This window comes from Eurosta solidaginis, chromosome 1 (assembly GCF_040869045.1).
Source record: "Eurosta solidaginis isolate ZX-2024a chromosome 1, ASM4086904v1, whole genome shotgun sequence".
NCBI lineage: Eukaryota > Metazoa > Arthropoda > Insecta > Diptera > Tephritidae > Eurosta > Eurosta solidaginis.
Window position 1 is genome coordinate 322,916,671 of NC_090319.1, and position 15,510 is coordinate 322,932,180.

The 15,510-nt window shown below is 37.1% G+C and overlaps 1 protein-coding gene across 3 annotated transcripts in view; it reads right to left on the bottom strand.

Moving 5' to 3' along the window:
• Window positions 1-214: 214 nt before the first annotated feature.
• The window catches only part of PK1-R (Pyrokinin 1 receptor), a 34,507-nt gene continuing 19,211 nt past the window's right edge, over window positions 215-15,510 (bottom strand). The window contains exons 4-7 of one of the 3 annotated variants that reach the window (XR_010949026.1): window positions 15,237-15,380; window positions 12,809-13,031; window positions 8,926-9,068; window positions 215-2,407 (exon numbers count right to left, since the gene is read on the bottom strand). Coding sequence is in view for 1 of the 3 variants with exons in the window: in XM_067761901.1 (XP_067618002.1) it covers window positions 9,045-9,068; window positions 15,237-15,380 (168 nt within the window). In the remaining 2 variants the exon portion in view is untranslated. Of the gene's footprint in view, window positions 2,408-8,680; window positions 9,069-12,808; window positions 13,032-15,236; window positions 15,381-15,510 lie in introns of those variants that run through there. The other 2 variants (XR_010949024.1, XM_067761901.1) reach the window with 2 other exon arrangements.

Genomic DNA, 15,510 nt, shown 5'->3' on the forward strand with positions numbered 1-15,510 from the left:
ACGGAGTTATTCTATGTTTTTCTATAATTTCTGGTAATACTAAGGACCCATACAGTCTATGTGAGGTGTGTATTGACCTGGAGGTTCAACCTAACCTAACCTACTTTCCTTAACAAGTTTTCAAAAAAAAACTACGAATGTAAAAAAAACTACCATTAAATGTTTGTACATATACATATTTTTGTTTTGTTTAATATTACACGTGATAAAACAATCTATAATTAATTAAATAGTTAACTAAATAAGCTATGAACTTTATTCATTATAAAAGACAACTTAATGATTTACTCAGAAGTAACAAACATTATTACAAAAACTTTAAGTAATGCATTTTTTTTCACATTATTCGAAACGAGTAAGTCTAGCAATTTGCATAGGTATTCAAGTAAATAGTTGGTAACCTCATTGAACTTAGTAAAGCTCAGCTAAATTGTAGTTATCGGCACTTATTATTATATTTAAATTATTTCTAATGGACAAAAGAAGGTGATTCTAATGCAGTAAGGGCAATCACTTTAAAGTTTTCGAGATCCATGTTCTTTTTTTTTTGATTTCGTGGAAGGAGGAAATGCTTTATGCACTGACCGGGATATTTAAGCCTCCCTGCGAGACTCTCCGAGTATAAGACTCCCTTCTTCCATGAAGGGGTACCCACTAAAACCTAACCTCCCACGGCTCGAGCAAATCCCCGCACATGGACCCGCGTTTAGCATTACTTCTGATACGGATGCGCGCTACGTGAGCTCTATGGCTATTCTCACGCTAATGGCCTAGGGATCCGTCTTCTCGTTTACTGATAAGTATATTCCTCACATATGTGCTGACCTTATTCCATCTGTCTCTTTGGCAGGTCATGTTATTGGTGACACTGCCTGGGGATAGGTCGCCAAATACCTTGTAGCATTAGCAAAAATATTATAAGGTGTCCTATGTGGTTGGGGCTTTAGTGGTACTTAACAGGTGCACGCAGTGGCAACACGCATGTCAAGTACAAATGCAGCCAACGTCACACAAAACAACATGTAGATATGATAGTTAAAGAAACGAGTGACATTCAAATTTTGATCGTATATCGTGCAAGTTCATCGAATAAATTAAACGCAGTAATAAAAAACAAAAAGGGTTGTGTTCTTTATTTAATTTATTGTAGATAGTAAACCACCGAATGTTCTGGAGAAGAAGGCTCCCCCGGCTAACATAATTATGAAATTCAAAATGGCAACAATTTGGAGGCGGCGTCCTCCCAAAAGAAGGAGCGTTAAAAAGGTAACGCCGCATGGCGGCGCACGAAGAAGGCTTCCATTTTGGAACGCCACATGGCGACCGTGAGGCTGGAGCCTCGGTCATATTAAATTTGGCAGCGACGGTGAGTAGAGCGAAAGAAAGTGGTGGTACAGTGAATAAGAAAATTTCAAACATTAAATAAGATTGCTAAAAAAACAATTTCAACTTAATAACAAATACAGAAGTAATAAAATTTTCTAATAAAATATCTTAAATTTATATAGTAAAAACGGAAGCAATAAAAAGATGTCTAACAAAATATTTTCAAATTATAACAAAAACAGAAGTAACAATTTTTTTATTAGAAAATTCGCTGATTGGAGAAGTGCCCAAATTCGAAGGAGGTGTGGCGTACATCCTCTATATTCCCACAGTACAGGCAGCTCAGGTTATAAACCTTGCCCATTCTGTGCAGGTATTTGCGAAAGTAACCGTGTCAGGTTAGAAACTGGGTCAGGTAAAAGTCTACCTCTCCGTGTGGTCGCTTCAACCATAGATTCAGTTCAGGGATTAGTTCTCTAGTTCACTACCCCACTATCCTTGCCAGCTTCGAATCGATTCTTCTCGCGCCTGCATGGCAACAGCAGCTCTACTCGCTTGCGATCCGTTTCGTATATTGCTCTTCTTTCCTCAGCGAGAAGAAATATCGGTATGGTTCCCGCAACGACAAGGACAGCTTCATCGGAGACCTTGCGGTAAGACGAAGTTATTTGCAGCGCCCCTCTGCGTATGTGATCCGATAAGGTGGGTTTGCTGTCTTACCTCACTCCCAGATATTTCGTTGAAGTAAGTGTTTCTATTGGCTGGTCCCCAACCGTCATATTCCTGGTAGTGGGAATCCGTCCCTTTGTGAGATTGACGATCTCCATTTTTGCTGTTGCTAGCTGGAGACCGTGCTCAGCCATCCACCTATTTACATTACGCATGACCTGATTTAATTTTACCTGTGCCAAGTCGAAGCTTGGTGCTTTCTGGCATGTCTAATCGAAGAAAACTGTCGTAAGTTATATTCCAGAGATCGGGATCTAGTACCATCTGTTATTTTTACCCTTGCATGACCGTGAGAGGTTTCATACTTAAGATACCTGTCCCTTAAGTAGTCCGGATATCCATGTTCTAATGACTTAAATAAAAGATTGAAATTGGAATTTGTACAAAAAGCTCTAACTAAGTAGAAATGTGTTAACTTAAATATTTAAATTATAAACACATATATTTATCGCACTTACATATGTATTTATTACATGTTAAACAACATCACATATTTCATTTTAATATTTACAGTTTTTTTTTTGTACTTATTATAAGGGACCTAACGATGTATACTAATTAACTTAATAAAATTAAATATATTTTTTTTTTTTACAAATTATTTATTAGTTTTTTTATTGTTTTTATAAGTTCTGTGATAAAAAGCAAAAAAAATGTAAGGCGTGATAACCTCCGAAGAGATTTAAGGCCGAGCTTCTCTTCCAATTTGCGTCAATTATGAGAGTATAATGTATTAATTTAAGAAAAAACTTCCATGCAGTGTGTCACTGAAACTGTTCAAACCAAATACAAAAATATTTTCGAAAAAATTCGAGAAAAGTCACCGATAATTTCGAACTTTTTATTTGAAGTTCTCTGAGCTATTTTAAGTGTGCACTTGTGTAGCCCAATCAAACTTTTCAGTAGTTGGTTCAACTAAGCTTAAACTAAGTTTTTTTATACTCAGTTGAGCAGAGCTCACAGAGTATATTAAGTTTGATTGGATAACGGTTGGTTGTACATATATAAATGAATCGAGATAGATATAGACTTCCATATATCAAAATAATCAGGATCGAAAAAAAATTTGATTGAGCCATGTCCGTCCGTCCGTCCGTCCATCCGTCCGTCCGTCCGTTAACACGATAAATTGAGTAAGTTTTGAGGTATCTTGATGAAATTTGGTATGTAGGTTCCTGAGCACTCATCTCAGATCGCTATTTAAAATGAACGATATCGGACTATAACCACGCCCACTTTTTCGATATCGAAAATTTCGAAAAACCGAAAAAGTGCGATAATTCATTACAGAAGACCGATAAAGCGACGAAACTTGGTAGATGAGTTGAACTTATGACACAAAATAGAAAATTAGTAAAATTTTGGACAATGGGCGTGGCACCGCCCACTTTTAAAAGAAGGTAATTTAAAACTTTTGCAAGCTGTAATTTGGCAGTCGTTGAAGATGTCATGATGAAATTTGGCACGAACGTTACTCTTATCACTATATGTACGCTTAATAAAAATTAGTAAAATCGGAGAAGGACCACGCCCACTATTAAAAAAAAATTTTTTTTAAAGTAAAATTTTAACAAAAAATTTAATATCTTTACAGTATATAAGTAAATTATGTCAAGATTCAACTCCAGTAATGATATGGTGCAACAAAATACAAAAATAAAAGAAAATTTCAAAATGGGCGTGGCTCCACCCTTTTTCATTTAATTTGTCTAGGATACTTTTAACGTCATAAGTCGAACAAAAATTAACCAATCCTTTTGAAATTTGGTAGGGGCATAGATTTTATGGCGTTAACTGTTTTCTGTGAAAATGGGCGAAATCGGTTGATATCACGCCCATTTTTTATACACAGTCGTCCGTCTGTCCTTCCGCATGGCCGTTAACACGATAACTTGAGCAAAAATCTATATATCTTTACTAAACTCAGTTCACGTACTTATCTGAACTCACTTTATCTTGGTATGAAAAATGAACGAAATCCGACTATGACCACGCCCACTTTTTCGATATCGAAAATTACGAAAAATGAAAAAAATGCCATAATTCTATACCAAATACGAAAAAAGGGATGAAATATGGCAAGGTAATTGGATTGTTTTATTGACGCGAAATATAACTTTAGAAAAAACTTTATAAAATGGTTGTGACACCTACCATATTAAGTAGAAGAAAATGAAAAAAGTTCTGCAGGGCGAAATAAAAAACCCTTAAAATCTTGGCAGGTATTACATATATAAATAAATTAGCGGTATCCAACAGATGATGTTCTGGGTCACCCTGGTCCACATTTTGGTCGATATCTGGAAAACGATTTCACATATACAACTACCACCACTCCCTTTTAAAACTCTCATTAATACCTTTAATTTGATACCCATATCGTACAAACTCATTCTAGAGTCACCCCTGGTCCACCTTTATGGCGATATTTCGAAAAGGCGAACACCTATAGAACGAAGGCCCACTCCCTTTTAAAATACTCATTAACACCTTTCGTTTGATACCAATATCGTACAAACAAAGTCTAGAGTCACCCCTGGTCCAGAAAGGCCCACTCCCTCTTAAAATACTCATTAACTCCTTTCGTTTGATACCCATATTGCACAAACGAATTCTAGAGTCACCCCTGGCCCACCTTTATGGCGATATCTCGAAACGGCGTCCACCTATGGAACTAAGGATTACTCCCTTTTAAAATACTCATTAACACCTTTCATTTGATACCCATATCGTACAAACGCATTCTAGAGTCAACCCTGATCCACCTTTATGGCTATATCCCTAAATGGCGTCCACCTATAGAACTATGGCCCACTCCCTCTGTCTAAGCTTTGGGCAATTGAGGGCGAGCAGTTTAATAAGAGTTATAAATGAGTAATTTTATGTGCTTGTAAGCGTATGAGTCGTGGCACAGTGGCTGACGTACCCGACCAAACGCCCGGGGTTGCGGGTTCAACTCCCACCAAGCATTCCTTTTTTTTTAAATTTATAAATTATTATTATTAATGGACTGTATTGAGTTTATGGGGTTTTTGATTTAATTTATTCCATTTATTGAGTTGGGTAGTTTTAGTGTTATTGGTGTATTTAAGTCATGGGAGGATGCATAGCATCAGTACACCTTTATTTATTTAATTTGGGGGCGAGCACTGGGGGGCTCTGAGGCTTCGCTCTACTGAGCCACCTCATCCTCTATTTGAAGAACCCTTTAAAATGTGATATGGAGGCGAGCACGGGACGGCTCTGAGGTATTGGCACCCCATTTTCTACAAGAAAAACCTCTATTTATTTAATTTGGGGCGAGAGTTGGGCACTCTGAGGTTTCGCTCTAATGAGCCACCTCATCTTCTATTTGAAGAACCCCTTCAAAGTGTGATATGGAGGCGAGCACTGGGCTCTGATGTATTAACACACCATCCGAAGAACCTCGATTTTAATTAAAAAACTCAAACTATGTCTTTAGAATATTTCACTAACCAGTTGAGAATTACAAGCACACTCAATGGCTACTGAAACAAACGAACGAAAAATGTTCATAGTTTAAGTCGCTTAAACATACTCCCCCCTTAGACGGCTTAGTCGTCTAATGAAACTTCCATACGAGCCAGTGATCCGGCTCGAAGGACCATGTCTAAGCTTTGGGCAATTGAGGGCGAGCAGTTTAATAAGAGTTATAAATGAGTAATTTTATGTGCTTGTAAGCGTATGAGTCGTGGCACAGTGGCTGACGTACCCGACCAAACGCCCGGGGTTGCGGGTTCAACTCCCACCAAGCATTCCTTTTTTTTTAAATTTATAAATTATTATTATTAATGGACTGTATTGAGTTTATGGGGTTTTTGATTTAATTTATTCCATTTATTGAGTTGGGTAGTTTTAGTGTTATTGGTGTATTTAAGTCATGGGAGGATGCATAGCATCAGTACACCTTTATTTATTTAATTTGGGGGCGAGCACTGGGGGGCTCTGAGGCTTCGCTCTACTGAGCCACCTCATCCTCTATTTGAAGAACCCTTTAAAATGTGATATGGAGGCGAGCACGGGACGGCTCTGAGGTATTGGCACCCCATTTTCTACAAGAAAAACCTCTATTTATTTAATTTGGGGCGAGAGTTGGGCACTCTGAGGTTTCGCTCTAATGAGCCACCTCATCTTCTATTTGAAGAACCCCTTCAAAGTGTGATATGGAGGCGAGCACTGGGCTCTGATGTATTAACACACCATCCGAAGAACCTCGATTTTAATTAAAAAACTCAAACTATGTCTTTAGAATATTTCACTAACCAGTTGAGAATTACAAGCACACTCAATGGCTACTGAAACAAACGAACGAAAAATGTTCATAGTTTAAGTCGCTTAAACACCCTCATAAAATACTCTTTAATGCCTTTCATTCGGTTCATTTTTCTACATGGTTATTTTCCCTTATGTTGTCACTATAGCTCTCAACTGAGTATGTAATGTTCGGTTACACCCGAACTTAACCTTCCTTACTTGTTTTAAACTCAGTTCAAATTTAAAGTCCAGAGCAGTTTTTCAAAACTTAAGCCCGCTGGTGTAGGCTTTTTTCTACGGAAAATTTTGGTTTTTTATTATCTAGATAATGTGTAGATACAGCAGCTGTATTTTGTCTATGCAACAAATATAGAAAAAAATGCTTCCACCCTTCGATGGCTGGTTGATTCTGTGCCAAAGACCTGACCCGAGCCGAAGTCGTATACGCGGCTCCATTTTGATGGACATTTCTTCTGGAACCAATTACTGCTGATTTCGTTTGCCTAGTCGGTACTCCGTTCGAACCATTTATATAGCTGCCCATAGTTAGAAACCTAGTGTGTGCTAGAGCTGAGCATTCACACAAGTAGTGCGCAACTGTTTCTTTTTAGCCTTTCTCGCTGCAGCTCCTTCCAATGCTGTTAAAAGTAAACCACAGTCTCTCAGCATGCAGGCCATGCGGTCATTGTCCTGTTATTCTGGCAATGATCATTAAGATTTCTTTCCTTGACCTTTTTAGTAGGTTCTCTGTTCTCTTACTGTCGTAACTTGGCCAGGTTTGCTTGGTTATCCTGCACGTGTCCGAGCAGTACCAGTGGGAGACAGCTAACTCCTTGAATCCGCTATGCGTATTTCTTTTAATTGATGTAAGTGGACGATACATCTCGACAGACTCCCAAGGCTCCAGTATTGCCCCTGTCCTTACAAGTTCGTCTGCCTTCTCGTTGCCCTCGATGTTCCTGTGACAAAGTACCCATATAAGGGTTATGTTTGCGAAATGACTTGCGGCGTGAGGCGACCCTTGCAGCTGCTGACGGCCTTACACGAAGTGGTGGGGGAGTTAAGCGCCACGAAGACTGCTTAGCTATCTGAGTAAATGCATACCTCCAACATTATATTGTAATTATTCTTAAAACTGATAGTTCTCAAGCTGATATCAAATATCATTCTCCAATCACTTTCCAAAATTTTTTTTAAAAAAATTTTGTTGATATCAAAAACTTTTAAACAATTTTGTTGATTTTGTTATGCAGGACTGATCAAAATTCGTATTGGTTTTTGAAAATGTTTTTTTTTTTCGAAGTATGTTTTAATATAAATATTTTTAAGAATTTGTTTGAAAAACACCATATCTCAAAATTTGTTACAAAAGCAACCTATTTTAGCTTAAATTCAATATATTTTGGCATTAGCTAGGACGTTGCTAAAACAGATTCTAAAAATGGTCATGAACAAATGGTTTGACATTTCTGATAGAGTTTTCGATAGAGTGGTATTTCACTAAGCAGTCGTAATATGAAATTATTTATTTATGTTGCAACGAATTTTGGGGAATTCCTGGTCTTATGGTCTTTATTTAGACTACTTTGGGAATAGGAATTCGCAATAACAATTATACATCACTAATAGCGCGTTTAAATCAAACTGACTGATTATCGATTGCATCGCGCTGCTTTTGTACTCTCAGTTAGCCAAGTTCACCTATCTCTCCTAAGGTCTATACTTTTCATGAACATGCCTTCTGGAGCAGTTGTATCTCATACTTGGTTATTTAACTATATATATGCGTATGTCTGAGTAACAACTTCTGCTCTTAGCTGATGACTACATATGTGTATGCGAAATAATATCTTTGCTTCAAGCTGCTGGTTATGTGTGTGGAATATTCTTCGTTGCCTTTTACTTTAGTGTGGCTGCTTGCTTTAATGTCTACATGTACATAAGTGTGGCTGCTTGCTTTAATGTCTACATGTACATAAGTGTGGCTGCTTGCTTTTTTGTTGTTATGACTACTCACTAACATCATAGTGGTGCTAACATTCGCCACTATATGGAAGAAAATCTAAAGCAGCCTTCGGCAAAAAAAACTTCAAAAATGAATGCGAATTTAGAGTGCCTTATTGCTAGTATTCTGTAAAATTAAAATAGGCGGGCTTCAAAACTGCATACTCAAAAATATGCAGAAAACTCTAAACAAAAAGTTCGAAATTTTCGTAAATATTTTTGAATTTCTTCGAAAACCTTTTTGAGATTGATTTGTTTAGTTTAAGGAACAACACTTATAGAAGTTTTTTTTCTTAAAATATCAAAAATAAAAATATAATTGACGAAATTTGATAAAAATTGCCACTGCTATTTTTTTTTCGCTACTGTTGGTATACACTTTTACTTAAAAAACTAAATTGAAATGAATATATATTTTTTATTGCATACATGTAAATATGTACTCGTATGTATGAATATGATTTAAATTACTACGAATAACTTAGTAATAGTGCATTTGTAGATGCTCAAACTTACTTTTTGCTAAGCTTTAATATGACTTTTGTTGTTTTAATTTTATAATTAAATAAATATCCAGTTAAACATACTCACATGTGCATATGTAAGTATGTAACCACGTACATCGCAACTAAGTAGAAAAATGCGAACCCGTTGAGATTTTCTATTAATTTATTTTGCTATTTTCCATTTAAGTATCCATGTGTGTTTACTCATGAGCGTAAAATGTCAATAACCTGGAATTGTAGTGAAAAATAAAAAATTACTATGCAACATGAATAAAATATAAAATGTAAGGCGCGATAACCTCCGAAGAGATCTAAGGCCGAGCTTCTCTTCCAATTTGCGTCGTGCTCCTCTTGATTTTCCCTACAAATTGGCCGGACGGGACCTAATTGTTTTATGCCGATTCCGAACGGCATCTGCAAGGCAGATGAGTTTTCACTGAGAGCTTTTCATGGCAGAAATACACCCGGAGCGCTTGCCAAACACTGCCGAGGGGTGACCCCGCTTAGAAAAATTTTCTTCTAATTGAAAAAACTAATTTCTAAAATTTTGATGTTGCTTTGCCCGGGGATGAACCCAGGGCATACGGTGTGGTAGGCGGAGCACTCTACCATCACACCACGGTGGCCGCAACATGAACTAAACATAATTTATTGTCACGGATATTAGCATCACTAAATTATCCCATCACTAAGGCGATGCTAATACTATGTTCAAACAGAAAAATAAATTGAGGAAATTTCGATTTGAATTGAGTGCTGTTCACACAACTCGATTTAGCTTACACAATAGTAATTTGATAGCTGGTTGGCTCATCGCTACAGCAAGAACATACCTTTGTTCAGACTGTCAAAATGAACACGCACATTATTGGGCGAATGAAATGGAATGAAAACATAAAACTTTGAAATTTTTGTGTGTTGTAAGAAAATGTGTTCAATGTTTTGGTTTCATTTTGATTTTGCCATCTTCTTTTGACAATCCCTACTCCAGTGAAATGAAAGACATAAAATCAGCTGATGAGATGAGCCAACCATACAGTTCAGCCATGCGTAACTGACGTTTAAGTATACTCAATATACACACTTTACAATGTTGCATTTGCAGTTTGAAACAATTTATTACGCAATTTTTTTTAAATTGGCAATTTATTATTACAATTTATTATATGACAAATTGCGTAATAAATTGTCCAAATAGTATAAATTGCCAATTTGGTGTGTGTTTGAACCTAGTATAAGGCCATGCCAAGCAGTATTTACGTTAATAATCAAATCAAGTATACACATATATAAGGCAGCCCAGAGAGATGTCACACACAGATGCATTTACTTATATGCCTATGTGCGCGCGAGAGACTGTAAACTGCAAACATTCACATCAATAATTCAATCTTTATGTATCTACATAAACGAATAAATAATTGCGTCTACACATATGTACGTATACGAGCAGCGGAGAGGCAATGCACAAACACATGCATATATCTTATCTGAGTTGTCACAAGAGAGAGCAATAATTTGTGCACGTAGTTGTGGCTGGCGATTTTGTAGCCGAAACAACTAGTAAGTTCTGGAAATCGAAGAGCCTAGAAGTATGCAGCGTAAACTATAAAAGCGGGGCAAGCGAGTAAGAAGGAATTCAGTTTAATTTGAGTTATCAATCAGTTTGGTTATTAAGCCAGCGAGTAGCAAAGTATAAGTGTTATTGTGAAGTACTTTAATAAAGGCCATTTTTCCATTATTCAATATTGGAGTTATTTATTCAACCGTTTAGTGATTCGAACTTAGCAGAGGATTGCAAATAAGAGGATTTGCAAGCAAATTCGTTACATTATTATAAATATAAAGATTTCGAAATTTAAAAAAACTTCGTTTATTTGGGAACCAGCACTAATACAAACAACAACATCAGCTCTGAAAGCCAGCGAAGGATCGCTCTTGCCAACAAGTGGTACTTTGGACTAGGTAGGCAATTAAAAAGTAAAGTCCTCTCACTTATCGTACCCGTCCTGCTATATGGTGCAGAAGCATGAACCATGACATATCCGATGAAGCGGCTCTGGGGCTGTTCGAGAGGAAAATTCTTCGAAAGATTTATGGACCTCTATGCGTTGGCGATGGCGAGTACCGAAGAAGATTTAACGATGAGCTGTACGAGCTATACGCAGACATCAACATAGTCCAGCGAATAAAAACGCAGCGGCTGGGCTAACTAGGCCATGTTATAGGAATTAAAGATGACGCTCCGGCCAATAAAGTGTTTCTATCTGAACTCGCCTATGGAAGCAGAGGCAAAGGACGGCCCCCACTCCGTTGGAAAGACGAGTTGGAAAAAGATTGCAACTCCCTTGGCGTGACCAACTGGCGCCAGTTGGCAGAGCGAAGAAGAGACTGGCGCGCCTTATTGGACGTTCATAACGGTTTAAACGGCTAAGCGCCAATTAAGTAAGTAAGTAAGAAGGTATTTGACAATTGAGCTGGGTCTGTATTACGGTTTCAGATCCGTGATCGAAATTCATTTTTTAAATCATAATAGCTCTGAGTTGGTGAATCGGAACTCGCGAGGTCCATAACTTAATATAATTTTTAAAAATAGTTTCATATTTGTCGCTTGAGTGAAAATGGGGTTCAGTCACTGATCGTAAAACGTAATACGGGTTCAGGTTTTTATATTATACAAGGCCCATTCCCAGGTGTAATAGTTGTAATAGAGTGATCTTTCTACGGTGCCTATAAGGTTTGTAGATAGAGTAGGCCCAGTGTTTATAGAAAAGTTATCAAATTGTTATCGGAAAGTTATCAATGTGTTATCTAAAATTTATCGGATATTTTTGGAAAATTTATCGATATGTTATCAAAAAGTAATCGAATTTTTACCAAAAAGTAAATGATCTGATAACGAGCAGATATTGATTTGTTATCAAAAATTCATCGATTGTTAATCGAATCGCGTTCGCTATGCTGTCAATTTCTATCTTCGTGTTACCGATTTGCTATCAAAACATTATCGATCTGCACTTGAAAATTGATCTGTTACTATCGCAAAGCTATCGATTTGTTTCAAATATTTATCGAATACTTAACGACAAGTTATCGGTATGTTATCTTAAATTTATCGATTAGTTATCGAAAATATATCGATTTGTTAATTTCATTTTTTAAGTACCACCCTAATGTTCACATGTTCACATTTGCAAGTAGAAACAAAATGCAGTATTATATTCTACACTGCTCGGTACTTTTATTTAGGTATTGGAATTTTTAATTTTTATTATCGATAAATTAATTTGTACATTTGCAATAATTAAATCAAAACAAAATTGTGAAGAAATTAAAAAACTGCACAGGAGAAAGAAAACAATGAAGTCTTTGTTACGATCAGAAAAATGAGCCTTTTTTAAATAAGTACTTTACCATATATAAGCTGTGTTTTTGTTTACATTTATATACATATACACTTAAACTTTATATGGATTTCTAAGTGCATAACTTTATCTACACTTATGAAATTGTTGCAACTGAAATACCTCGCTCTATTTTATCTTTACACTATTCTCCACTTCTATTACCGAAAAGTGTATGTGTCCACTTTTCATCGCAACTTATTGTGCTATGGTTTTACACTATGACCAACCGGAAGCGTGTATCCGCTATTCAGTGGAAACCGTTTTGTAACGAGTTATTTACCACTGCCGCGAGTCTTAAATAACTACCGCTAGATGAGTCTCCTAAACATTATTTAAGTGATGATAAGCGTTTTTTACCCGCTCATGTAGATGTACATACATGTAAAAAAAACACGTCTATAGACTATTCTTGTGAAAAGTAACATATTTGAAATTCTCGCTAAGGAGACTAGCAGTCTCTTCAGACGTCCTGGTCACCCAGCTGAAATCAGACTTCCTAAGTAACTAAGTATTCTTTCAAGGTGGTACAGATATAGGCATATCGCCACACAAAACAAATACCTTTTAAATAAATACAACCCTTTCGATGGCATTCTGCTCTCTTCCTATAGCCTCCAATGCTGATTTAGTATTTAGTGTTATACATTTCATCGTTTTATTTTAGTATATATCAGTTCATAATGCGTTTCACATTTATAGATAGCTTTCTGCAGCCACTAAGGGCACATCCTTTTCGAATTTATGGCAAAATTTGGCTGTTCGCTCTTCTTTCGTTCAAGACAGTCTGCAAGAATGGAACAAAATATTTTGTGTAGCACTTTTAAATAAGACATATAATAATGACTACAAAATGTACAAAAGACTGCTGGGTGTGGTGGCAGTGAGATGTCTGATGAGTCAAATGCCAAAAAAACCGTTGAATCGGTGTCCGAAGGGTAAACGATGGAGCGGTGGGTGGTAAAAAGATAATTCAGATTTATCCTGTGGCCTGATCCCGTTGGTACGTTGGTGGTGGATGAACGAGTGTTTTGGAGATCAGGGAGGTACTTTCAGTCCGCTGTCAAACAAACAATTGTTGATAACCGCAGTCAACCGAGACTGTTTACCGAAACTTGGTGGTTTGTGCAGAAAGTGATCAGTCCACACAAGAATATGAAACCGATTTCGACACTTTTGTAAAATCCAACTATTTCTACTTTCTTAATGCACTCGCGGTAAGTGACAGTCGCTCGAGTGCACAGCCTACAAGTCTTGTATCGTGTCTGTGATTTTGCAATACAGATGCGACAATTTTTGATGTTGCTGTAGCAATCCAGCGGCGAGGGATATAATTACTTGTGCTGTGTTGTAAACAATATATACCAACCCTCTAAAAGTCCGCAAATGTACCGCCAGCTAAAAAAGTATTAATGAATACTTGATACTCAATACCTAACATACAATTAAACGTTCTAACTTCTTAAAACATCTCATGCACATTTTCTAAATTTTGATACCTGTCCAGCTTGAAATTTGTGTCAAATCTTTTCAGTGTTGCGATATCTGGCAACTTTCATCCGCATTTTTTGATTGAATGTCATAGGCCAAGAATTTCTATAACTTCCAGAACTAAAGTGACGTAGAGTAATATAAAATAAAGTGCGATGTACAGGAGCTCCCATTGAAAAGCCGGAAGGGCAATTTAGAACTATGCCGGAGTGTTGAGGAAATCATAGATTTCCAGCACACCGCTCCCATTTCCTAAGGCCAATATACTGCCTCGTGCCCATGCTAACACTTTGTACGGTTTTGACTGACGTCTATACATTCTTTAGGTTGGATTCTGCGGTATTCGCTTGAAGATAGTGGTGATGAAATTATCTCTGCTCCGTTACGGGGTACCATCATGCGAACAAAATTAATATACTCTGTGAGCTCTGCTCAGCTGAGTATAAAAACATACCGGGAAAGATATCGGTGAATCGTGAGGCTGTTGGCTGAAACAAAAAATTAGGTTCGAGGTGGTCATATCAAACTATTCCGGACATAGCAAGTTAGTACTAGGATTCATATCCGGTAGAGATCTACTACAACAGCAATAACTTAGTGATACAGATCACAGATAAATTTCTTGCAACGATTGGTGGTCTTTTGCATTTAGTGCCTTTCGACATATCGACATGGACAGAGCAAAACCGGTGGAGAGGTGGATTCCACTAAAATGGAGTTTGGCCTGATCAATATGAAAACTAAAATTCGCGGCTTTATTTTGCTGAACTGAAGGCACAACGATAAATTTGTCTTCAGAATACATATATCTCGGCATTCTAAAAAATGTATGTCGATGAGAGATAAAACAAAGCTCTTACAGAATACATCTGCAAGGAACCTCGGGTAGAAATGGGGGCCGTCACCGCATATGCTGCAAGGTATGTGCATCATTGTCATCTGCCCGGTACTAACGTATGGCGGTCTAGTCTGATAGAAAAGATAAGTCAATTGAATTTTATAACGATGCAAAGGCTAGCCTGCCGATGCATATCAGGTGCAGTGAAAAGCGTAGATCAAGAAGGACTTAATGCCATTTTTTATGTGGTACCTCTATCTGGCAACTAAATGTTATACTAACTGGTCCAACATCTGAGACGGATGATATCACGTCATTTACCAACCTCCATGTACAGTATGGAGTACCCTTCGAGGAAGGAGTTTGAGTGGCTTTCGTCGGCAATAAAGCTATTATGATCTAATTTGATTAAATCTGAGTGTGTACGCTGACCTCGCTGTCAAACGCTATTTTGAATTCGACGAATAAACGAGTATGGTGCGTGACGATCCTTTTATAAGGGGGGATTTAAAGGAACATGCAAAAATGGAAAGCAACTCAAGTGAATGTATAACTCAAACACTTCAAATCAAAGCGAGAAAGCAGTCTTTGCGCTTAGACTTTGAGAAAATGAATGCTCTATCAATCAGACTTTGAATTCATTTACACATTATTAGACTTTACCTGCAACATTGAATGCTTTGATTTGGATTCCGAATCACTTGATTCGCGCTGAGTACTGGAAGTGAGTGTGCGACGTAAATTTTGCGATTGTTGCGAACGTCGATAATTAATAAAACCATTGGACTTTTTCCGAAACAAAATCGACTGCAATTAAAAAGGGAAAATTGAAAATGACAAAGAGGATGCAAATTAAATATGGCTAAACTCTATGGTTGGCTCATCTCATCAGCTGATTTTATTTTTTTTCATTTCACTGCAGTAGGTATTGTCAAAA